This window comes from Leptodactylus fuscus, chromosome 1 (assembly GCF_031893055.1).
Source record: "Leptodactylus fuscus isolate aLepFus1 chromosome 1, aLepFus1.hap2, whole genome shotgun sequence".
In the NCBI taxonomy this organism is placed as follows: Eukaryota; Metazoa; Chordata; class Amphibia; order Anura; family Leptodactylidae; genus Leptodactylus; species Leptodactylus fuscus.
Genome location: NC_134265.1, coordinates 125,257,518 through 125,283,417, shown reverse-complemented (window position 1 = coordinate 125,283,417; position 25,900 = coordinate 125,257,518). Strand labels below are relative to the sequence as shown.

Below are 25,900 nucleotides of genomic sequence, written 5' to 3'. Positions count from 1 at the left end.
GAATGGAGAAACGAAATAAATAACTCCAAGAAACTCACCGTGTACCAATCCCTACAAAGGGACTACACCATGGCCACCTACCTGGAGAGAATACGCCACCCCAAGCACAGGCAGACCCTGAGCCGGTACAGACTGAGCGCCCACAACCTAGAGATAGAGACGGGGCGATACAGGCAGACGTACAAGCCACGGGAGAAGAGACTGTGCCAGCACTGTGACCAGGGGTCCCTAGAAGACGAGACCCACTTCCTGCTACACTGCACCAAATACTCAGCTGTGAGGGCCGTCTACTACCAAAGACTCTCTGCCCACATCCCAGACTTCATATCTGCAGACGAGAAGAGGAAACTCTACATCCTACTGGGAGAAGAAGAGGCCACTGTGGAGATCGCTGCCCAATACGTGTCCAGCTGTCACCAAATAAGAGGAAGATGAGACTCCACGGACTGTTATATTTATCCCAATACACCCGCCCCACCCCACCCCACCCCACCCCACCTCCTCATATAGCAGTCACCAACGAAGAGGAAGATGAGACTCCATGGACTGTTATACCCCAAACCACCCACACCACCCCCACCACTCACCCACCCGAGTCCAACTCTCCCCCCCCCCCCCACTCTACTAGCTTTGGCAATGCCAAATATCTATTCGGACGTGCCAATAAAGCTTTTTTGATTTGATTTGATTTGACTCTCTCAGAGACTGCACTGTATATACTGTATGTCAGTATGTAGTGTGATATTACAGATGCTACTCTCTCAGAGGCTGCTCTGTATCCATGTCAGTATGTAGTGTGATATTACAGATACTACTCTCTCAGAGGCTGCTCTGTATCCATGTCAGTATGTAGTGTGATATTACAGATACTACTTTCTCAAAGGCTGCTCCGTATATATGTCAGTATGTAGTGTGATATTACAGCTACTACTCTCTCAGAGGCTGCTCCGTATATATGTCAGTATGTAGTGTGATATTACAGATACTACTCTCTGAGGCTGCTCTGTATATATGTCAGTATGTAGTGTGATATTACAGATACTACTCTCTGAGGCTGCTCTGTATATATGTCAGTATGTAGTGTGATATTACAGATACTACTCTCTCAGAGGCTGCTCCGTATATATGTCAGTATGTAGTGTGATATTACAGCTACTACTCTCTCAGAGGCTGCTCTGTATATATGTCAGTATGTAGTGTGATATTACAGATACTACTCTCTGAGGCTGCTCTGTATATATGTCAGTATGTAGTGTGATATTACAGATACTACTCTCTCAGAGGCTGCTCCGTATATATGTCAGTATGTAGTGTGATATTACAGATACTACTCTCTCAGAGACTGCTCTATATCCGTGTCAGTATGTAGTGTGATATTACAGATACTACTCTCTCAGAGGCTGCTCCGTATATATGTCAGTATGTAGTGTGATATTACAGATACTACTCTCTCAGAGACTGCTCTATATCCGTGTCAGTATGTAGTGTGATATTACAGATACTACTCTCTCAGAGACTGCACTGTATATACTGTATGTCAGTATGTAGTGTGATATTACAGATACTACTCTCTCAGAGGCTGCTCCGTATATATGTCAGTATGTAGTGTGATATTACAGATACTACTCTCTCAGAGGCTGTTCCGTATATATGTCAGTATGTAGTGTGATATTACAGATACTACTCTCTCAGAGACTGCTCTATATCCGTGTCAGTATGTAGTGTGATATTACAGATACTACTCTCTCAGAAGCTGCTCCGTATATATGTCAGTATGTAGTGTGATATTACAGATACTACTCTCTGAGGCTGCTCTGTATATATGTCAGTATGTAGTGTGATATTACAGATACTACTCTCTCAGAGGCTGCTCCGTATATATGTCAGTATGTAGTGTGATATTACAGATACTACTCTCTCAGAAGCTGCTCCGTATATATGTCAGTATGTAGTGTGATATTACAGATACTACTCTCTCAGAGGCTGCTCTATATCCATGTCAGTATGTAGTGTGATATTACAGATACTACTCTCTCAGAGGCTGCTCTGTATATATGTCAGTATGCAGTGTGATATTACAGATACTACTCTCTCAGAGACTGCTCTATATCCGTGTCAGTATGTAGTGTGATATTACAGATACTACTCTCTCAGAGGCTGCTCCGTATATATGTCAGTATGTAGTGTGATATTACAGATACTACTCTCTCAGAAGCTGCTCCGTATATATGTCAGTATGTAGTGTGATATTACAGATACTACTCTCTCAGAGGCTGCTCTATATCCATGTCAGTATGTAGTGTGATATTACAGATACTACTCTCTCAGAAGCTGCTCCGTATATATGTCAGTATGTAGTGTGATATTACAGATACTACTCTCTCAGAGGCTGCTCTATATCCATGTCAGTATGTAGTGTGATATTACAGATACTACTCTCTCAGAGGCTGCTCTGTATATATGTCAGTATGCAGTGTGATATTACAGATACTACTCTCTCAGAGACTGCTCTATATCCGTGTCAGTATGTAGTGTGATATTACAGATACTACTCTCTCAGGGGCTGCTCTGTATATATGTCAGTATGTAGTGTGATATTACAGATACTACTCTCTGAGGCTGCTCTGTATATATGTCAGTATGTAGTGTGATATTACAGATACTACTCTCTGAGGCTGCTCTGTATATATGTCAGTATGTAGTGTGATATTACAGATACTACTCTCTCAGAGGCTGCTCCGTATATACACTCACCGGCCACTTTATTAGGTACACATGTCCAACTGTTCGTTAACACTTAATTTCTAATCAGCCAATCACATGGCGGCAACTCAGTGCATTTAGGCATGTAGACATGGGCAAGACAATCTCCTGCAGTTCAAACCGAGCATCAGTATGGGGAAGAAAGGTGATTTGAGTGCCTTTGAACGTGGCATGGTTGTTGGTGCCAGAAGGGCTGGTCTGAGTATTTCAGAAACTGCTGATCTACTGGGATTTTCACGCACAACCATCTCTAGGGTTTACAGAGAATGGTCCGAAAAAGAAAAAACATCCAGTGAGCGGCAGTTCTGTGGGCGGAAATGCGTTGTTGATGCCAGAGGTCAGAGGAGAATGGCCAGACTGGTTCGAGCTGATAGAAAGGCAACAGTGACTCAAATAGCCACCCGTTACAACCAAGGTAGCCAGAAGAGCATTTCTGAACGCACAGTACGTCGAACTTTGAGGCAGATGGGCTACAGCAGCAGAAGACCACACCGGGTGCCACTCCTTTCAGCTAAGAACAGGAAACTGAGGCTACAATTTGCACAAGCTCATCGAAATTGGACAATTGAAGATTGGAAAAACGTTGCCTGGTCTGATGAGTCTCGATTTCTGCTGTGACATTCGGATGGTAGGGTCAGAATTTGGCGTCAACAACATGAAAGCATGGATCCATCCTGCCTTGTATCAACGGTTCAGGCTGGTGGTGGAGGTGTCATGGTGTGGGGAATATTTTCTTGGCACTCTTTGGGCCCCTTGGTACCAATTGAGCATCGTTGCAACGCCAAAGCCTACCTGAGTATTGTTGCTGACCATGTCCATCCCTTTATGACCACAATGTACCCAACATCTGATAGCTACTTTCAGCAGGATAATGCGCCATGTCATAAAGCTGGAATCATCTCAGACTGGTTTCTTGAACATGACAGTGAGATCACTGTACTCCAATGGCCTCCACAGTCACTAGATCTCAATCCAATAGAGGATCTTTGGGATGTGGTGGAACGGGAGATTTGCATCATGGATGTGCAGCCGACAAATCTGCGGCAACTGTGTGATGCCATCATGTCAATATGGACCAAAATCTCTGAGGAATGCTTCCAGCACCTTGTTGAATCTATGCCACGAAGAATTGAGGCAGTTCTGAAGGCAAAAGGGGGTCCAACCCGTTACTAGCATGGTGTACCTAATAAAGTGGCCGGTGAGTGTATGTCAGTATGTAGTGTGATATTACAGCTACTACTCTCTCAGAGGCTGCTCTGTATATATGTCAGTATGTAGTGTGATATTACAGATACTACTCTCTGAGGCTGCTCTGTATATATGTCAGTATGTAGTGTGATATTACAGATACTACTCTCTCAGAGGCTGCTCCGTATATATGTCAGTATGTAGTGTGATATTACAGATACTACTCTCTCAGAGGCTGCTCCGTATATATGTCAGTATGTAGTGTGATATTACAGATACTACTCTCTCAGAGACTGCTCTGTATATATGTCAGTATGTAGTGTGATATTACAGATACTACTCTCTCAGAAGCTGCTCCGTATATATGTCAGTATGTAGTGTGATATTACAGATACTACTCTCTCAGAAGCTGCTCTGTATCCATGTCAGTGTGTAGTGTGATATTACAGATACTACTCTCTCAGAGGCTGCTCTATATCCATGTCAGTATGTAGTGTGATATTACAGATACTACTCTCTGAGGTTGCTCTGAATATATGTCAGTATGTAGTGTGATATTACAGATACTACTCTCAGAGGCTGCTCCGTATATATGTCAGTATGTAGTGTGATATTACAGATACTATTCTCAGAGGCTGCTCCGTATATATGTCAGTATGCAGTGTGATATTACAGATACTACTCTCTCAGAGGCTGCTCCGTATATATGTCAGTGTGTAGTGTGATATTACAGATACTATTCTCAGAGGCTGCTCCGTATATATGTCAGTATGTAGTGTGATATTACAGATACTACTCTCTGAGGCTGCTCTGTATCCATGTCAGTATGTAGTGTGATATTACAGATACTACTCTCTCAGAGGCTGTTCTGTATATATGTCAGTATGTAGTGTGATATTACAGATACTACTCTCTCAGAAGCTGCTCCGTATATATGTCAGTATGTAGTGTGATATTACAGATACTACTCTCTCAGAGGCTGCTCCGTATATATGTCAGTATGTAGTGTGATATTACAGATACTACTCTCTCAGAGGCTGCTCCGTATATATGTCAGTATGTAGTGTGATGTTACAGATACTACTCTCTCAGAGGCTGCTCTACAGTGTGTCAGTGGTTAAATTTATCAGTGCACTATGGATGCTGGACTTATAAAAAAGAAAACGTATACATGTATCTTTGCTTAATACTGCAGCTAAGTCCCATTCACTTTAATGGAAGTGACCTGCAAACAGGCTACATGATGAATGAGTGTGATGTCACTCGCCTGTGAAGTGAAAGTGATGCACACCCAAGCCCCTTGCCACTTCAAGTAACTGATCTGTACAAGTCCCAGGATAGGTCATTAACCCCTTCCTGCCACAGCCAATTTTCGATGTTTGTTTTTGTATTTTTCCATTTACGAGAGCTGTATGAGGGCTTAGTTTTTGGGAAACAAATACTTCATAACAATATTGTAATTCATAATGTTTCCTTTTGATATTCCATTTGGTGTACTGGGAAGCTGAAAAAAAAATTTCAGAATGTGGTGGAATTAGAGAAATCCTGCATTTACATCACTTTCTTATGGGTTTTGTTTTTATGGCGCTCTCCATGATATTTTTGATATATTCTGCAGGTTGTTACGACTACAGTAATAGTCACCATAACTTTTTTATATTTCCACATACATAGCTGCAAAAGGCTTTTGTTGTGATGTCAGATGTACTTTTTATTTATACCAATTTGGCAGATTGCTTGATATTTTAATTGTTTTAATTCACTTTTTTTAGGAGGAGAAACAGAGAAAAAAAAGTGTTTCTTATTTTATCACCTGTTACAGTATTCAATTGATAAAAAAAAAAGCCCAGATGTTGTATTTCAAGTCATGCAACACCACAGATCCAGAACATTCCTTTAGATCATCTAGCACAAGATCAAAATATGTTTTGTTTTGTTTTTATATATATAATAAAAAATATAACTTAACAGGTTCTTCTAACCAAAAACTGGCCTCAACAGCATAAATAAATGTATAAATGCTCCAAACAACCCACCAGTGCTCATAATAAAGAACTGCCTTACCAGACTATATCGGGGAGGAAACCAGAGTCTATGTCAATATCCATTCCATTCTGAAAAGAAGGGAGGAATCTTAAAGGGGTCCCCTCAGTAGTTTTTATTCATATGCTAATTGGCCTCAGTGAGCACTGTCTGCTATGTGTACAGCAGAAAGAGGGGTGCTCACTGATTACTTCCGGTGCTCACTGGAGTCTAATTAGCACATCAATAAAAATTGTCTCCTTCAAAAACTACTGAGGGGATTAACATACAAAAGGTATGTGAGGCTCAACTAACCCCAAGGGCCAAAAAATAAAACACTGCTGGTGCAAGGCTCTACTCACTCCAAGGGCCAAAAATCATATTGGGGGCGTTAGATGCCCCCAGGCATGCTTCCCCTGCTGTCCCAGTTGCATTCCAGAGGTGTTGTCAGCATAGTGGACTTGGTGACCCTCGTGAGTCGAATTTGGGTTTCCCCTGAAACAAACTTTTTTTTTCCCATAGACTATAATGGGATTCGATATTCGTTTGAATAGTCGAATATTGAGGGGCTATTCTAAATGAATATTGAATATTTCACTGTTCGCTCATCTCTAATAAATATACATAGAAATGGCTCCTATACCACATTCCCGTATGAAGAGGCACTATATCCTGTTCGTTTCAATAACACCATTGTTGATTGTTTGTCAACAATCAAACTTTCTGTGCAAAATTTTAACACTTTTCGAACAAATATGCTTTTAAGTTGATGTTGGTGAATATACAATTTGATTGAGGAAATTACAAGTACTGAATTGAAGATCATGGAAATTGAGAGCAAAATGTTTGGAATCATGACTTCACAGGATTTAAAGTCTTACAAAGAGAAAATACAGGGTGTACTATAGAAGTTTAGAAATGAGATTGAACGCACCAAATGTATAGATTTAGAAGATTATCAGAGGGGCTGTGTCTTCAATTGGCAGGACTCTGGCTCTACACAAAGCAAATCCATCTTTGTTTCATAAGGACGGAGGGGAACACAGAAGCAACACAAACAGAGGCAGCAGGTTTTACTAAGGGTTAGTTAACACGGGGCACGGATTGACGGATTTTGGTCCTGACTGTGATTGTGACGCGGGAAGTCGCATCACAATAGGGCTAAAATACTCTTGCCATGACTGTCGCGGCTTCTCGCTCCGGAGTAGGCCCAAATGAATGGACCTACTCCGGAGGGTGCTGCCGCAAGGCGGACGCCGGGGCTGAAACAGCCACGGAATCTACCTGAAGAAAGAGCAGCTTGCTTCTTTTTTCCGTGAGCGGCAATATGCGCTCACGGAAAAAAGTAAGCTAGCGGTCTACACAGACCTCCATTGTGAGGGGGCGGATTCTGACGTGGATTCAGCGCCAAAATCTGCCCCCTCTTGCCCCGTGTGAACGAGCCCTTTTGTATGTTAATCATCTCAGTAGATTTTGAAGGAGACAATTTTTATCCATGTGCTAATTAGCCTCGCACCAGTAGTGTTTTTGACCTTTGGGGTTAGTTGAGCCTTGCACCAGCAGTCTTTTTGGCCCTTGGAGTGAGTAGAGCCTTGCACCAGCAGTGTTCTTGGCCCTTGGAGTGAGTAGAGCCTTGCACTAGCAGTCTTTTTGGCCCTTGGAGTGAGTAGAGCCTTGCACCAGCAGTGTTCTTGGCCCTTGGAGTGAGTAGAGCCTTGCACCAGCAGTGTTCTTGGCCCTTGGGGTTAATTGAGCCTTGCACCAGCAGTATTTTTGGCCCTTGGAGTGAGTAGAGCCTTGTAACAGCAGTGTTTTTGGCCCTTGGGGTTAGTTGAGCCTTGCACCAGCAGTGTTTTTGGCCCTTGGAGTTAGTAGAGCCTTGCATCAGCAGTGTTCTTGGCCCTTGGAGTGAGTAGAGCCTTGCACTAATAGTGTTTTTGGCCTTTGGGGTTAGTTGAGCCTTGCACCAGCAGTGTTCTTGGCCCTTGGAGTGAGTAGAGCCTTACAACATCAGTGTATACACAGCAATCGAGAAGGCAGGAAAGGTAATAAACCTTTCTTGCCATCTCTCTGGGAGCTCCGGGTGAAGTTACAGCTGGCTCCCAGCTTCAGCAGCTGAACGATCTCCGTGAAGCTGCTGTGTTCTGATTGGACGTACCGGTACGTCCTGTCAGAACTAGGTTAAAAACCGTTGCACCACTAAATTGAAAACCTGGGCCAGGCATGGAACGTGTTGGAGGTTGGCAAGCTCCAGAGCCACTACCAGATTCCGGCTGTTATCACACACGACCATGCCTGGGCCCAGGTGCAGTGGCGAAAACCATGTTAACGTCTCATCGAGGAGGGCATCCCTCACCTCGGATGATGAGCTTCAGCACGGCCTGCTGACGTCTCCCCACGCCGTTGCTGCAGCGTTTCCAGCAGGTAGCTGGGGTCGATGTGACCGCGAAGGAGGAGGAGGGTGGTGGTTCAGAGCCCCTGCCAGGAATGTTGGGCAGGGAGACGAGGTAGAGCGCCCCAGTTTGTGACCGGTACCAGCCTCTACTACATTCACCGAGTGTGCCGTCAGTAAAATGTAGCATCCCTGTCCGCATACACTTCTCCACGCGTCGGTGGTCAAGTGGACCTTTGTGCAAAGCGCGGAATTTAGGGCCCACCTGATGTTGCATGACACGTGCTGGTGCAAGGAGGGGACGGCACACTGGGAGAAGTAGTGACGGCTAGGGACGGCATAGCGAGGTGCCACACTTGCCATCAGGTCACGGAAGGCCTGAGTTTCCACAAACCGGAACGGCAACATCTCCTGGGTCAGCAGTTTGTAGATGTGCGCACTTAAGACTTGTGCATGTGGGTGGGTAGCGCTGTTTTTTTTTTGCCTGCGCTCAAATGTCTGGGAGATGGTGTTTTGCTGGGAAGAGGCGCATGATGGTGCAGGAGAAGGAGCTGAGGCAGGAAGAGGGGAGGATGAGGGAGAAGTCCCCAAAGTGGTGGAGGAAGATGTAGAGGTGTTTTGGCTGGTGGTCTGGACCGCAGCGCCAGCACTGGCAACAGTGGGAGAGGCAGTGGCGGCAACGCCGGACAATGATTGTCCTGCATTTGCTCTCTCCCACTGAGCCCAGTGCTTGCACTCCAAATGACGGCACATGGCAATGGTCGTAAGGTTGATCTTTTCAGAAGCCCTACTCAGTTTCGAGTTGTAAAGTGTGCAAACCGCACTATATTTATCCTCCGCGCATACATTGAAAAATCTGCACACCACCGAAGACCGTGGCCTCGATGGGGGAGTTTTTCTAGGCTGGCTAGAATAGGGAACATCTTGGGCCTTGCTGGCTGTGGCCTGGCTTCGGTGAAGCAGCTGTCCTCTGCCTCTGGACATGCCTCTGCCTCTAGCCACCCTCTTTGGTGCTGCACTTCCCTCCACATCTACACTTCTTTCCCCGCTTGACATCCCCCCCGTCCAGGTCGGGTCAGTGTCCTCGTCGTCCACCACCTCCTCTTCCAATTCCTCTCTTGGCTCCTCCTCCTACACACCGCACATGGCAACAGGCTGCCCTGATGGCAACTGTGTCTCGTTATCGTCACTGAGGGCGGGTTGCCAGTCAACAACAACAAAATCAACAGGAGATGGCAGATGCTCCAGTGTTTGGGCATCAGGACACAGAAACTCATCTGCTAGCTCCTGTGATTCGGGAAGTGGTGGGACAGAGAGAGGGACAGTGAAAGGACTCGAAAACAGCTCCTGGGAGGTGGGAAAGGTGGGATTACTCTGCTGGGAAGATTGAGCATGTTGTGAGGAAGGAGGACCAGACTGTTGGGTAGGAGGAGGAGTTGAGGTAGAGGCTGACTGGCTGGTGGAGAATGTGCTGTAAGCATTATCCGCTAGCCATTGTAACACCTGATCATGGTTCTCGGGCCTGGTTAGTGTTGTACCCTGCACCCTACTTAATATGGCCATCAATCCAGGGACTGTGGGGAAGCACAATGCTTGCTGCCGCAGAGGAATAGGCACGGATATGCTGTTGGTTGACTGCAACCTTGCTCCTCAGCTGCATTTCCTCGTTCCCGTCCTCGTCCCCGTCCCTTGGCACTAGCCTTACGCATTTTTAGATGTATAGAAATGTGATTTGAGCGTATATAGCCTGACAATTGCTGTGTATCCCTGTTAGGTTTTGGGGGTACACAGCGTGGATAGCTGGATTGAGCGTATATAGCCTGACAATTGCTGTGTATCCCTGTTAGGTTTTGGGGGTACACAGCGTGGATAGCTGGATTGAGCGTATATAGCCTGACAGTTGCTGTATATCCCTGTTAGGTTTTGGGGGTACACAGCGTGGATAGCTGGATTGAGCGTGTATAGCCTGACAATTGCTGTGTATCCCTGTTAGGTTTTGGGGGTACACAGCGCGGATAGCTGGATTGAGCGTATATAGCCTGACAATTGCTGTGTATCCCTGTTAGGTTTTGGGGGTACAAAGCGCGGATAGCTGGATTGAGCGTATATAGCCTGACAATTGCTGTGTATCCCTGTTAGGTTTTGGGGGTACACAGCGTGAATAGCTGGATTGAGCATCTATCGACTCCCCTCCCTGCAGTATAGCTTTGAAAAGAGCTGTTGTTGTTCTTCAGTTTTTTCCTGCCTAGCAGAATCTAATCCCTATCTAGCCCTCTCTGTCCCTATGTCTCCAAGCCGCAAAATGAGACGAAGAAGGCGGCGACTGTTCTTATAAATCCGAGGTCACCTGATTTCGGCAGCCAATGGCTTTTTCCAATTTTTTTCAATGCCTCCGTTGTCGTAGTTCCTGTCCCACCTCCCCAGCACAGTTATTAGTGCAAAAAAAGCGCCAGGGAAGGTGGGAGGGGATACAAATTTTTACTGCGTTTGCCGCGTGGTATTCGATTGGAATCGAATACCTGGAACAGCCTGATATTCGATCGACTAGCTATTCGATCGAACGCCGTTCACTCATCTCTAATATTTATTCACTATATTACACTTTTTTACTGATATTTTTTATGTTTATGTAATTTGGAAATTTAAATAGTTTTTGGATCCTTTTCATTGTCATTGGTCAATACTGGTATAAATTGCACTATGTTAGATGCTGTTATTTGCACGTGAGAAAGACCCCGGTGTGGGTTGATACGGGGTGTACTGCTACTTCCAATAAAGGACATTTTCCACCAACTGTAAAGAAAAAAAGTCCACCAATTACAGACAATTACTATATTGTTATCCTTACATTTATTAACTATTAATATATTTATTGGTCTGTATTTCAATATAAAATGTCATATCTGCCCCTTACATTCAGTAACAAAGATACTTGTCAGGAATAAAATAATATCCTGACTTCTGACCCGAGAAGTAGTTTCCAGTACTTGTTCAGAATGTGGTTATAAATAGCTGTGTGTATCCTTTACGTGTCTAGGATCCAGTCTTCAACCCTTAATCTCTCATAATCCTTGTTTATCAATGGGGTGAGCAGGTGGCGTCTTTGTCAGGAAGCTGGCTTTACGCATTATGTGATGTCAGGTTAAGGGGGGCTAGGTAACCCCACACAGGTATATAGCCAGCTGCCACTCAGTGGGGGCAGTTGCGATGTATTCAACGTTTTAGCCAGCTTTACCTGCATATGCGTTTATGCTTTCACAACAGCATGAAGATCACGTTGTACTTGGGGTAAGTGGAATTGCGGATGAAAAGTCATTTTTATTTTCTACTATCCCTTAAGCAGAGGGTACAGTAGTTGGTAGGAATCAGAAAGGAAGATTATAGAGCTAAATTGATTGTTAAAGTTTACCTCAATGCTTTTTTCTGGTCTTTGCCGTGATAACCAGACTTAAAGAAGCAAATCTGGAGTTTTGCAAAGGCATTCTCCTGAGTTGTCTCACCCAAGTCCATTCTGCCTCATAAGAAGATACTAACATTATACCTGGTCAGTGAGGTTATAGCTTTGCAGTGGGGTCCAGGAACCCACTACTGCTACAAGATATCTCCAAGTCATTAGTTAGAATGCATGAATGAGCATTGCTTATTTGAAGGGGGTTCCTCATAGTTCCGTTAAATTATAAGCTTACAAAGGGCAGAGTCTGGTCCTGTACTGTGCAGCACCAGTGAGAATTACATTTCCTAGGTACACCCTGCTTTGTGCGCTTACGAACTGGCAAACAGTGTTCCATCTGCACGCTGCACACAAAAGGCATGCCAGGCTACAGCCTGTCTATGGCCGACACCAAAAGTAGACAGGGACATCTGCTGTGATGCTGGCTAAACAAAGGTCCCCAGGTATTGGTCCTGGCAGAACCTTTTCCATCATCATTCTTTCCTAATAGGAATCATTCATGCCCTGCACATGCTCCATCTGTTTGGACATACATGTTTGGCTTTATAGCACTTGTAGGGAAGAAAAAGATAAACTGAAGATATATATATATATATATGTGTGTGTATATGATTGTTGTAATGAGAATACCCTTTACTTACCAGTATATTTTGTTTTCCAAAACTGCTTGCATGCCATTTAAGCAGCGTAGTCCATGAAGGTAGACTTCCATAGTTTCTTTCCCTGTTGCTGACATGATAAAGATGGCTGTCTGTCTCCATTCATTGGCTCAGCCAACTTCATTGTCTGTCATACATCCGTTGTAATGATGCCAGCTTAGCTAATGACCTGAGCCAGACAGCCTTCTGTCACGTCATGGACACATAGAGCCTGTGTAAGAAGGATAGCAGAACTAGAGCTTCTTGGACTGCAAGGAGGGTGCTAAATAAAAGCCATGCGAGTAGTTTTGAAATTAGTACGGCCATAAAACATAAATTATTATTTTTTTAAATAATAAAAATATGACTTGATAAAAAATAAAGTACATAAGTGAATTCATTTATTTTATGTGTCAAAACAGTAAGATACTTTTCTTCCATTGGGCTTCTCCCATAATTGCTAATGTTGCTGTTTCTGGAACCTTTTAGAGTATCTCATATATAGGGGCTCGTATGAGCGGAGGTCTCCTTTTCCACTATTTCAATAAAAATTATCTAGACTGGCCTTATGGCATGCTAGGCAATTAAATAGTAAAACCTTAATACTTATTGTATATTTGTATACTACGTTCTGTGCTGATAGGAATTATATGAGATGGATTGAATTAGCTCTGTAATCTGTCACAGAAGACTTTATAGACTTTTTCATGCATGTTTGACCATATTATGTATCTTCCTACAGTGTGCCAGCTCTCCCTGTAAAGAACCTAAATGGAACAGGCCCTGTGCATCCAGCTTTGGCAGGTAAGTTACAATAAATCACACTGCCTGGGCAATCTAAGGAGAGAATTATGTGGTATCCGGCACATGCAACAAGACAGGGCTGCTGGTACCTAACAAGTGAATATAATTCATGACTTCTTACATCAAGCTTACCGTGAAAAAAAAAATAGTTACATAAGTGATTTACAGTTTTTACATTATGGAATACACATACCATACTTATTTCATTGCTGTGCAATTTTCACAATTATTGTTTGGTTTAGACCTGTAAGTTACATAGCTTTGTGATCCCTACGGCAAAAGTGACACTTCTTGCCACTGCTTGATTCTTATAGCAAAAGAGACAGACCTGGAGGCCATCAAAGACAGTTGTCTCCAGTGGACTCCAAGTCTCCGTCGGCTGTAATACAGACTGAAATAATACATGGGAAGAATATGCAGATCTGACTTCCATGATGTAATTAGAAAGCCAGTGCCTCAGGCATGCACACCAATAGAGGGCGTTCACTGAGAATGTGCAAGTCTATCTTCCATGACGTAATTAGGAAGACAGAGCGTCAGTCAAGCAAAAGAATAGAGGGCGTTCCCTTTAACATCATGCCGACCTTCTCAGAGGCCTTTGTTTGCAATGATGTTGGGATTTTACCCGGTAGTCTCTCAGCCAAGGACAGCTGTTTCGATGTTACTGCATCTCGTCAGCTTGGCCCAGAGAGGACTGATCTGGCAGAGGTGAGAGGCTTAGACAGGGTTGTGGGGATATTGCCACTCCATAGGGAGAGACCACCATTTAGGCGTGAGGAGTCTTATTAAGCCATGAGCGCTGCACTGTGCAAAGGAACATGGGAAGAATATGCAAATCTGACTTCCGTGATGTAATGAGGAAGCCAGTGCCTCAGGCATGCACACCAATAGAGGGTGCTCACTGAGAATGTGCAAGTCTATCTTCCATGATGTAACTAGGAAGACAGAGTCTCAGTCAAGCAAACCAATAATACATGCTGCAGTTTTTGTCTGTGCAAAAAAAAAAGTAGTGTGAGTTGCACATACACTGCCATGGGCTGTATGCTATAATATAAATTGTTCTGCACTCTGTATTGTAGATGGGGTGCTGTTGTGGATGGCTTGTCAGAGCTGTAAGCAATGTAAAGATAAATCCTTTTCCTCTGCCTGGTCCTTACTTTCGACACATACTGCATGCCCACATGTATACTATACAATTGCATTTAGTTATCTTGGTACCCGTCCTCTCCCATTGAATAAGGTGGTAAATCACTGAAACGTCTGGGAAAGACTTATCTAGGTTGTTCCAGTTTATATGCCGACAATTATTCTGCATGAATGAGGGTACTGACGTTACCAATGGTGAAACAACAAAAAAAAGTATATCTTCGTTTTGCATCACAAATTGGGGTGATTGGATTTATCTTTACATGGGTTGTGTGGTGTCCGCGGGCAGTCTCTTGTAGGCATGGACATAGCATATAGGCAAAAATATGGCTGAATAAAGCCTAATACTGTAAATATTATTATATTAGAACAATTTCACAGCCTTTGTTCTTTTGTCAGGAATGACTGGTATTCTGATGTGTGCAGCTGGACTGCCTGTGTGCTTAACCAGAGCCCCTAAACCTATCCTGCACCCACCTCCTGTCAATAAAGAGGATATCAAACCTGTAAGCGGTATCAGTGGCATCTGTCGAAAGACCAAAAAGAAACACTTAAAGAAAAGTAAGTGGCAAAAGAAATATAGCCGGTTGGAAATTGTGTTGGTGTCCGTGACAAATGGTCATGGAATGTTACTTACGTACTGTAGCTACTGATAAAAAATTATGTTAAAAAGGATTATTACATTCATTGGGGGTTTTTTTATCATCTGCCCCTTTTCTTGCCATACTTTTCGCAGGTGCACCTTTTTTAGACTAGTTTTACAGTGGTGCTGATTTATGATGTTGATGCACCTCCATGTTAAATGTTGTTCACATGTTAGTGTAGATACGCTATTTTAGGCCATGTGCACTTTGCCCCTTTTTTGTTCAAAAAAGGTGCAATTGGCCCTTTTTAATGCTTTCTAAACTGACGGGATCTTTTACACTGCTCACATACTAGAGTTCATTTGAGCCTTTATTTGCCTCTTTAAAAAGGTGCAAGTCATAAATACAGTGTAAAAGATGTTTATTTAGGCTAAGCCCCCTTTTCTCGCCAAAAAGCAAAAGTGGCAAAAGCATCTGAAGAAAAAGAAAAAAGGCACAAAGAAGCTTGATAAATGTGCCCCATTGTGTCTAGAAAATACAATAGGTTAGGGTATATAAAATTGGTTATAGATAGGTTAGAGATATAAAATGTGGGATATTTGGGTCAGTTCTGTTCATTTACTTAAAGGGATTCTATTATTGGCTCTAGTGATTTTTAACTAAGCATATATTTACATAACCGTTATGCTATTCCAGACATACCTTTGGTTTGTTAATCCTCTCAGCCGTTTATGAATTAGCCCGCTATTATTAATATGCTAATTTACCAGCACGGAGCATCGGAAGTTCACTGAGTCGGGAAGGCTGACGAGTCATCAGCAGCAGCAGCAGCCTTCCTAGGCTCTCACCTCCCCCTGTTTACACACAGCACCCAGTGCTCAGTGAACTTCCGATGCTCCGTGCTGGATAATTAGCATATCAATAAAAGCAAGCTAATTCATAAAAGGCTGAGAGGATTAACAAACAAAAGGTATGTCTGGAATATCCTTTCTAAAAGCTATGCAAGTATGTTCTTAGTTAAAAATCACTAGCGACAATGATAGACTCCCTTAATTTCTTTTACAGTATGCTATACTGCTATAGTAGGAACACTAAAGAGGGTGCAACAAATTAATGTGGATTTTTTTTATTAGAGTTAGTTACCTTAAACATACATCTACACTATATAAATTTTACTTGTGAATCCAAAACATGTAAAATACTAATACCAATTCATTTCTGTGGTCAGATCAGCCAGTGTAAGTTTCCAGCTCATTACACTCATATAGTAGTTCCATCATGAGCAAATCTTAAAAAATTCTAGTGCTCATTGGTTCTCCAAAATGAAAGATACTCTGATTTGTGGCAAATATGGCAGTTTTTAGGCAGTTTTTCTTCCACACTCATTTCATTTATCTAGAGCTTAAATGTGTTGTCTGCATGTTTGGACCCAATCTCAGAAGCCCTACAAGGTACTGTGAATAGATTCATGGCATTTATTATCAAATAATAAGATCTGCTAATTCAGAAGACCCTCTTTCTCTTGACATCATAAAGTGAAAAAACTGTCAAAAAATCAGCTGGTTCTGCCAATGTTTCTCAAAGGTGTTTGGGGGCCCTTAATGGAAGGTAATTTGATTTAGTAAGTGTTGTGGAAATGCAAGTAACATAAATCATTTTATTTTAAATACTTAGGTAAGAACCCAGAAGAAGTTGTAAGGAGATACATCCAGAAAGTGAAGTCACCGCCGGATGAGGTTAGTATTGTATGGCAGCGCAAGCATATGAATGATCAAATTTTTACTCAGTGACAACATTTAACCCCTGAGTGTCTTTGCTGTATTTTGTTAAATAATAATAATAATATTACTTTGAGAGAAAATTCACTTTGTGCATAAGGGAATTTTGCATACAGGGTGTGGTTGTATAGCCAAAAATTAAACTAGGCTTTCCTTTCTGGTGACGGACCAAAAAAATACCCTCACCCCAAAGATGGAGGACTGTAGAGGTTTTTACTATAATGTATATGCCTTTACTTTCTACAAATGAAGAGTCAGATGGTAGAATGTTCAAGGTCCTTAAATTTGTCAAATTGAGATGATGGCGCCCCGTAGTGCATGGCGCTTGATACTATAGGCTGCCAGTTAAAAGTTGGAAAAGCCATCAAAGTCCATGTTTATATTAGGCTTGCAAATATAGCTTATATATGAAGTAGAGTTATAAGTCTCCAAATATTTAAACTGATTACATTTACGTTTTTGGACCTTTGATCGTTCTTCCATCTGACTCTTCAAATGTATATTATAGCCAACTTGATGTCAAGATGGTGTGAGCTTACAAAGTCACAGGTAACTAGTTACACTATACACATTTATGGCATAAACGCGTGGCTAAATTATTGTAAAAGGCAGTACAAGTTTTTGGTCTTTTATTCCGTCTTTTTAGGATTGCACCATTTGCATGGAACGTCTGGTCACTGCTTCGGGTTATGACGGGGTCCTGAATCATAAAGGAATCCGGTCTGACTTGGTTGGAAAATTGGGGAAATGTAATCATATGTACCATGTCCTGTGTCTGGTAGCAATGTACAACAATGGTAATAAGGTAAGTACCTATTTAGCTTATTGCATATGTACATTTTCCTTTTCTTACATTATTTTAATCATTTACTAAGGGTCTAAATCAGCATTAGATCTCTCAGACCTCCTACATGTGCAGTGTCTCTGTAGAACTTGCTTTGGTGAATTTACATGATAGGAAATGTATGCTGGGCATTACAATGGGCATTGTATACACTTCTATGGGAAACAGATATGTTAGTTTTAACACCAGTATGTGTGTATATATTTATTATCAGCATACCAGACTGGACATGTGGACACCAACTGGTTATCCTACAGTAGCGGGGTAACACCAGTTTGTGGAATAGACCATAAACTTTATCATCTATTATCAGTCTACCAGCCATTATTCCCTTCATCTCAGGAATGGTCCACATAATACAAGAAACATTATCAATATGGACCTTGGACTCCTGAGTCCGATGAGACTTATCAGACTCCTCTTTCAGCAAGGTTTGGTTTTTTTAAAGGTGGATCTTAATAAAGTTAGGAAATGGCTATTTGGGATACTAAGCCACAAGGATCAGTGGGTGGTATAATACTTCAAAAAACGGTGACAATTTCCCTGTAGCTCAAATATACAAAAATAAGAAAGCCATCCTCCCCTCACTGATCCTCTACCGCTCTTGTTCCAACACTACTGGCCACTATTGTCTATAAATGACTGCAACGAGTCACAGCTACAGCTTGGGTTCCAGGTTTTACACCACCTTCTGTGAAAGTTTGCATGGCTCAGTCTTACTCCACATACATACTACAATTTCCAGTTTAAGTTTTCGATTGTTATTTTATTACTTAATATACATATCTTTCTCTGACCAGGATGGCAGTTTGCAATGTCCTACTTGCAAAGCAATTTATGGCGAGAAAACAGGCACACAACCTCCTGGGAAGATGGAGTTTCATGTGATTCCTCACTCACTTCCAGGATACCCTGAGTATAAGACTATTCGCATAGTGTATGATATTCCAAGTGGAATGCAGGTATGTCAAAATTATCTATAGCAAGTATGGATTCTAGATTATTTGAGTCCACTAGACTTATTTTGATTTGTTATCCCTTGAAATACTATTTTTGGTTTTAGGGGCCTGAACATCCAAACCCTGGGAGAAAGTTCACAGCCCGAGGATTTCCACGTCACTGTTACTTGCCAGATAATGAGAAAGGAAGGAAGGTGAGAAATGTAGAAAATGAATTTGCATTTTAATTCTAACAACAGTTAGGGCTGGTCTATTAATTGCCAAATAACCGAAACCTCGCATATATTATTGCCAGCCTGTCTTACACTATTATTGGCTAAAGGAGATGTCACTAACTGTATTCTATTATCATTGCTGATATATGAATAACAAAGCCATATTACAGTGGCATGGTATGGTTTATAAATATGTTATATAAATGCCAGTGTTACTAATTGTAACCAAGGTAAAATGTTCAATTCATCGTGACTTTGATTTAGGTCATCACCACCCAACCCTACCAACAGTCCAGTTTCGCAGTCAGGGGAATGGGTAGATTATGTTCCCATGACCTACTTATTACTAGGGAGATATTGTAATCTTTCCTCAGCAGCCAGGTCAAATGGGTCAAAGGTTGATGGAATAACTTGTAGATTCTAGTTTGCCAAGAATAGAGCGGGAAGTATCTAGCAATTTATGGAAGGTTTTCCACCAAAACAAGGATAAGTCTAAAGTCACACTGTTTTTGCAGTGTACATTTGTCATATGAGTGGAAAATATCATTTAGTATATATTAAAAGTATCAAGAGGTGCCTATGTAGTGGAGGTTAGAAGAGTGACCTTCTAGATTCTGTCCAGTATGTCAATATATATTTTTTGCTGTATAGAATAGAGTTCCAGACTTCACTGCTTCATACAGAGGCATCCAGTAAAAACATAGAATGTGTTGTATACATTATTGTTATTATTAAAAAAATTTTTTTTTACAATGGGAAGCTATGGGTGATAGATCCACTGTTGCCTGTACAGTGTATTATAGGTATGCATATGTTAGAAAATTTTCCCGTGTACCTCTGATGAATATTGCAAAATGCAGTGTGAAAAAAGATACCTACTTATTGTTCAGGATCCCTCTATTCCATTTTGAAGCATACCAGCTCTTTTATTTTATTTTTTATTTTTTTTTACTAATAACTGGGATAAGTTCTCACATTAACTGTCAAATATCATCCATGTGGTACTGTATATTCCAGGTTTTACGACTCTTGGTGGCAGCATGGGATCGACGACTGATATTCGCTATTGGTACTTCAAGCACGACAGGGGAATCCAACACAGTGGTGTGGAATGAAATCCATCACAAGACTGAGTTTGGGTCCAATCTTACAGGGCATGGCTACCCTGATCCGAACTATTTAGACAATGTTCTAGCTGAACTTACTTTGCAGGGAGTGACTGAAGAGAAAGCCTTGCCCTACTGAGCATAGCTCTGGACCCTAATAAATATGGAGCCAACAGTATTGGTTACAGAACATTGACATCATTGTTTTGCTAGCTACTGTCTCCTACTTTTTCAGGAGGTTTATTCCAGCCAATACTGGGAAACCCAACAAGTCCATCTTGTTGTAGTGAGAGAGAAAAAAATTGATTGCGATTTCTGCAGAGAATCTAACATAGCCAACACTGTTGGTGGAGCATGGACTCTTTCTTCCCAGCATCCAGAGGCAGCACCAGTTGCAGAGCATCCATTTACAAAGCATGATGTTTTTGGGGAAAAAATGTTCATTATTTCAGCAGGTGATGACAGTTCAGTGAATGGGAGACATAATGGACTTTCTTAATCACAGAATTAGGTCAACGATAGCGCATTCTCTGCTAGCCTATAAAAAATACAAAGCATTGGCCTTCGTATAACAGCAAAAAACTCTAAAGGATTATATGTTTCCCTCTTATTATCATTTTAAAGAAGAGGCCAAGCGCCTCCTGTCTCCCATCACCTGCGTGATCAATCTAGTTGTTGTGTACGGTGTATGTGCTAACTATGAAGGTATATTATTCTCGGCAATGCTTAGTATAACGTGGCTCTAAGTTGTGAGCAATAAGACACATGTTTACAAGCCAGTACGCTGGGATATTCTGGGTTACCTACCATTAAGATGTAGCAGTTGTCATCTTATTAAATGAATGCTGCATATATAATCAGCATTAATATCATTATCTATTTTGTCATTTCAGTCATCCCGTAATGCATTCCTTGTTTTCTATCATGACATACTATCTAACCGCACTATAGCTATTCTTCTAAGAGTTTATTCTCATGATTCTTCTGTACATTGTCACTTGGCTATTCTATGCAGCTTCCTTCTCATAGAGTCATCCCACTCTCAGTATATTGAAAAACATATATAAAGTCCCACAGGTACGAGCTTTGTCCAAATATTCATGTTAGAAATATTATCATCTAATATTGTGCTACATGTATCAAGTATACGTCAAGGAAATTATACAATTATTCATCAGAAAATTGGCACTGAAGAAAGCCACAGTACTCTCACTGTAAACTTTGTCAAAAGTCATAAGAGTACTCTCTAAGAACTAGAAATACCATAGTCATTATAGTAGAAACTGAAATACTGCAAGTTACAATAGAGCACTAGAATAAATGGAAATCTGCAGACAGGTTATATCAATAGACAGCTTATGTTATCTTTAGCGTCAGTTTTCTGATGTGAATGGACTTACAGTCCTATGAAAAAGTTTGTGCACCCCTATTAAATTTTGGTTTAATGCATATTGCGCATTTTCTTTTAGTACAATAAACCTCATTTCAATCCTGAAATATTACTGTGTCCATCAATTATTAGATATATCAAACTGAAATGGCTGCTGCAAACACCAAAATATTTAGAACTAAAAATGATTAAGATTAATAGGGGTGCCCAAACTTTTTCATAGGACTGTATCAGTTATCTGCTCGGAAATATAAATATATTTTGTTTCCCCTAAAAGAAAAAAAGTGCAGCCAAAATGTATATGTATGGTGAAGACAAGAGGAACATTGGGAGTGGTTTATTAAGACTGGTATCCCCTCCACTAGTCTTAGTTCATGTCCCTGCTGGCTCGAGATGTGCCTGAATTATTAAGAGGCTCCACATCACATCTTGTGAGATCTCATGCACCAAAATTTAAAACTGGCCTATATTTTACCTTTAACTCTTTCCATTTTTCCGGGGAGAATTATAGTATATTTCTTGTCAAGGGACATCCCATCCCTGGTCCGTTTTGATATTCTTCTCTAAGAAGCAGTGAGCAGGCTGTAAGATAGTGAAAATGTTGCATTTTTGGTGCAAACAGCCATGAGTCAAAAAGGAGCCACTTTTGCGCACAAAACTGCGGTGCCTATTTTAGTCAGTTTCCCCCCTTCTGTGCATCATGACTTTATAAACTACACTTGAAAGATGCTTCTTAAGCATTTGTGCTGCACATACACATTAGATAAATGCAGGTGACCCCACAATCTTAAGTTATATTAGAAGACTCCCCTGGGAACAAGCTTCAGACATTTTGGAGTTCAAACTGAAATGCTTGAGTGAGTGGTGCATGAACGTTCAAGGAGGTGGGAAGATACATGGTAGTATGGCCAACCTAAGAATATTTTTGTAATGGTGCATATAATTGAAGTTGATCATAGGGGTTTTGCCTATGGCACTGACCAGTAACTATAGTCTTGTGGGCCCCGCTGCAATCTTTTGTCTACCTCATCCCTACCATGAATTCTTGATAGAGATGGTTATGGGTGCTAAAGAGTTTAACCAACTTAGTGTGGTTAGGTTAATCTGTTGGGCTCCTTGGCTTATGGGCCAGATGGAAGCTGCAATCTCAATACTGATGCCAGTGCTTATGGGCCCCCTAAGGCTCCGGGGCCCCAGTGCGACTGCACACCCTCAAGTTACATCCCTGGCACTGCCACTTGGAAATCCATGAAACGGTTTTATGTAGGGCAAGAACCAAAATCTAAATTGGTATCATGACCTCCAGGATAGTATTAATCTGTTATCTATTAACAGTGAAGAACTATCAACCCATGCATTGTGGCCTTATTAGAAACTATTGGAATCTGCAGTTATAAGTAATATATCAATCGAAATGGGGCTTATATAAGAACTATTGCAGCGTAGAAGTAGAGGTGACAAAGTTTTAAGACACAGTAGCCCATTTTTCTTCCTTCCATGTACATTTTATACCACGGGTTAGATGCTAAGTATCAGCTACATTTGTCACATTCTTTTTCATTAAATTGCTACATATTGGTAAAATACAATACTACTTAAAATAATGAAGATTGATTTCTAATAATTGTAAGATAACGGCAATACATAGACATATGATTCATTGCCTGAGCGAAGGCAAATAGGTCAGAATTATTTTTCGATAGAATACAAGTAATGCTTGTCAAATTACCAAACCTTTCATTTATCACACTTTGTACATCAAATCGTATTGTTACAAAATACAAGACTAAATATACTCCCTTAAAGGGGTTATCAAAATTATTTTGAAAACATAGCTGCTTTCTTCTTCACAGGAAGTGACATCACGTCTGTTGGTTATATGACCATGCTGTAGAACTTACAAGCAACCAACAGATATTATGTTGCTTCCTGAGAAGGTAAAACAAAATACTTTAAATCTCTGGTCCACACTGTGCGACATGATTGTCCAGGTTCTGATAACCCAATAATGCTTTGGCGTTTGTGAATAATGACTGAAAAAGAATTTCATATATACATGGAAGACCTTTCTAGAACTTGTCCAGGTCCTAATAACCCAATAATACATAGGCACTTGTGAATAACGATCTATACAACACAAAGTAGAAAAGAATGTAAAGTTGGCAGAGAAGTTATTACTATGTGGATACTATGTGAATGTGTTATATTTAATGCTGTTACTTACAGGTATCTTTGAAAAAACATGTTTGTTAAGTTTGGGATCACCCAGAAGATGGCAGAACGGAGGCAGTTTTCTTGGCTCCCTGGATGGGAATGGGAATGGGAAGGCTTAATTCTTTACCTGCCAAAAAAAGACTGCGACATAGCCACCTCTATGAATGCAGCGTAACATGGCATGCATGGAGCAAACCTCACTCCCCATCCTAGCCACGCTCGGCATGTCCTTGAAAATGTGAATAAAATCCCTGTTGGATTCAATAATACTGTATCTGTCTGTGACACTGTGTGTTTATTAGGGCACCATCACTTCCTTGAGAGTTTGTTCTGTTTACAGGATTGGAGTAGGACAAAGGTACAAATTAGAACAGACGGAGCATTAGACTCTGTTCACATTGCGTTTTGTCAACACGTTTGGCAATTGCACCATGAAGACTCTCAGCACATGCACCAAATGTAGCCACATGGCTACTTCCTTTCTGTGCATGGAGCCATTATACATTGGTATACTTTTGTTTGTTTACGGTATTGAAAAACATAGTTTTTACCACTTCCCTATGCAGAGACTTGGTATAGTACACAGCATGCAGTTTACACAGTGGCATTGGTTGCAGCTTTCAGTTACCTCCAATAAAGAGCTAGAACACAGTCTGAATAGAGACAAATAAGTTTTCGCCTAGAATTATATACAGTTCTATGAAAAAGTTTGGGCACCCCTATTAATCTTAATCATTTTTAGTTCTAAATATTTTGGTGTTTGCAGCAGCCATTTCAATTTGATATATCTAATAACTGTTGGACACAGTAATATTTCAGGATTGAAATGAGGTTTATTGTACTAACAGAAAATGTGCAATATGCATTAAACCAAAATTTGACCGGTGCAAAAGTATGGGCACCTCAACAGAAAAGTGACATTAATATTTAGTAGATCCTCCTTTTGCAAAGATAACAGCCTCTAGTCGCTTCCTGTAGCTTTTAATCAGTTCCTGGATCCTGGATAAAGGTATTTTGGACAAACAATTCAAGTTCAGTTAAGTTAGATGGTCGCCGAGCATGGACAGCCCGCTTCAAATCATCCCACAGATGTTCAATGATATTCAGGTCTGGGGACTGGGATGGCCATTCCAGAACATTGTAATTGTTCCTCTGCATGAATGCCTGAGGATTTGGAGCGGTGTTTTGGATCATTGTCTTGCTGAAATATCCATCCCCGGCGTAACTTCAACTTCGTCACTGATTCTTGAACATTATTCTCAAGAATCTGCTGATACTGAGTGGAATCCATGCGACCCTCAACTTTAACAAGATTCCCGGTGCCGGCATTGGCCACACAGCCCCAAAGCATGATGGAACCTCCACCAAATTTTACAGTGGGTAGCAAGTGTTTCTCTTGGAATGATGTTTCTTTTTGGACGCCATGCATAACGCCTTTTTTTATAACCAAACAACTCAATCTTTGTTTCCAAAATGAAGTTGGCTTCTCCAAATGTGCTTTTTCATACCTCAGGCAACTCTATTTGTGGCGTACGTGCAGAAACGGCTTCTTTCTCATCACTCTCCCTGACAGCTTCTCCTTGTGCAAAGTGCGCTGTATTGCTGACTGATGCACAGTGACACCATCTGCAGCAAGATGATGCTGCAGCTCTTTGGAGGTGGTCTGTGGATTGTCCTTGACTGTTCTCACCATTCTTCTTCTCTGCCTTTCTGATATTTTTCTTGGCCTGCCACTTCTGGGCTTAACAAGAACTGTCCCTGTGGTCTTCCATTTCCTTACTATGTTCCTCACAGTGGAAACTGACAGGTTAAATCTCTGAGACAACGTTTTGTATCCTTCCCCTGAACAACTATGTTGAACAATCTTTGTTTTCAGATCATTTGAGAGCGGGCTGTCCGTGTTCGGCGACCATCTAACTTAACTTGAATTGTTTTGTAGAAAGAAATGGTCCAAAATACCTTCATCCAGGATCCAGGAACTGATTAAAAGCTACAGGAAGCAACTAGAGGCTGTTATCTTTGCAAAAGGAGGATGTACTAAATAGTAATGTCACTTTTCTGTTGAGGTGCCCATACTTTTGCACCGGTCAAATTTTGGTTTAATGCATATTGCGCATTTTCTGTTAGTACAATAAACCTCATTTCAATCCTGAAATATTACTGTGTCCATCAGTTATTAGATATATCAAACTGAAATGGCTGCTGCAAACACCAAAATATTTAGAACTAAAAATGATTAAGATTAATAGGGGTGCCCAAACTTTTTCATAGGACTGTATAAGCCTGCTATAAATATGTATATTTCAGCACAGAGCCCTCATAGAAATGAAAATGAGTGTGTCTCTATAACATAGGTAGGCAGACATGTCATCATGTAAAAGAGTTTTACAGGGCCCCAATAAGAGC

At 41.4% G+C, this 25,900-nt stretch overlaps 1 protein-coding gene across 1 annotated transcript in view; it reads left to right on the top strand.

The window, feature by feature from the left end:
• The window catches only part of DTX1 (deltex E3 ubiquitin ligase 1), a 51,890-nt gene extending 31,047 nt beyond the window's left edge, over positions 1-20,843 (top strand). Inside the window, exons 4-10 of the mRNA XM_075276563.1 lie at positions 13,197-13,258; positions 14,804-14,965; positions 16,663-16,724; positions 17,413-17,571; positions 18,411-18,572; positions 18,674-18,763; positions 19,802-20,843. Coding sequence (XP_075132664.1) covers positions 13,197-13,258; positions 14,804-14,965; positions 16,663-16,724; positions 17,413-17,571; positions 18,411-18,572; positions 18,674-18,763; positions 19,802-20,029 — 925 coding nt within the window. The 3' untranslated portion in view covers positions 20,030-20,843. The remainder of the gene's footprint in view (positions 1-13,196; positions 13,259-14,803; positions 14,966-16,662; positions 16,725-17,412; positions 17,572-18,410; positions 18,573-18,673; positions 18,764-19,801) is intronic.
• Positions 20,844-25,900: the final 5,057 nt, after the last annotated feature.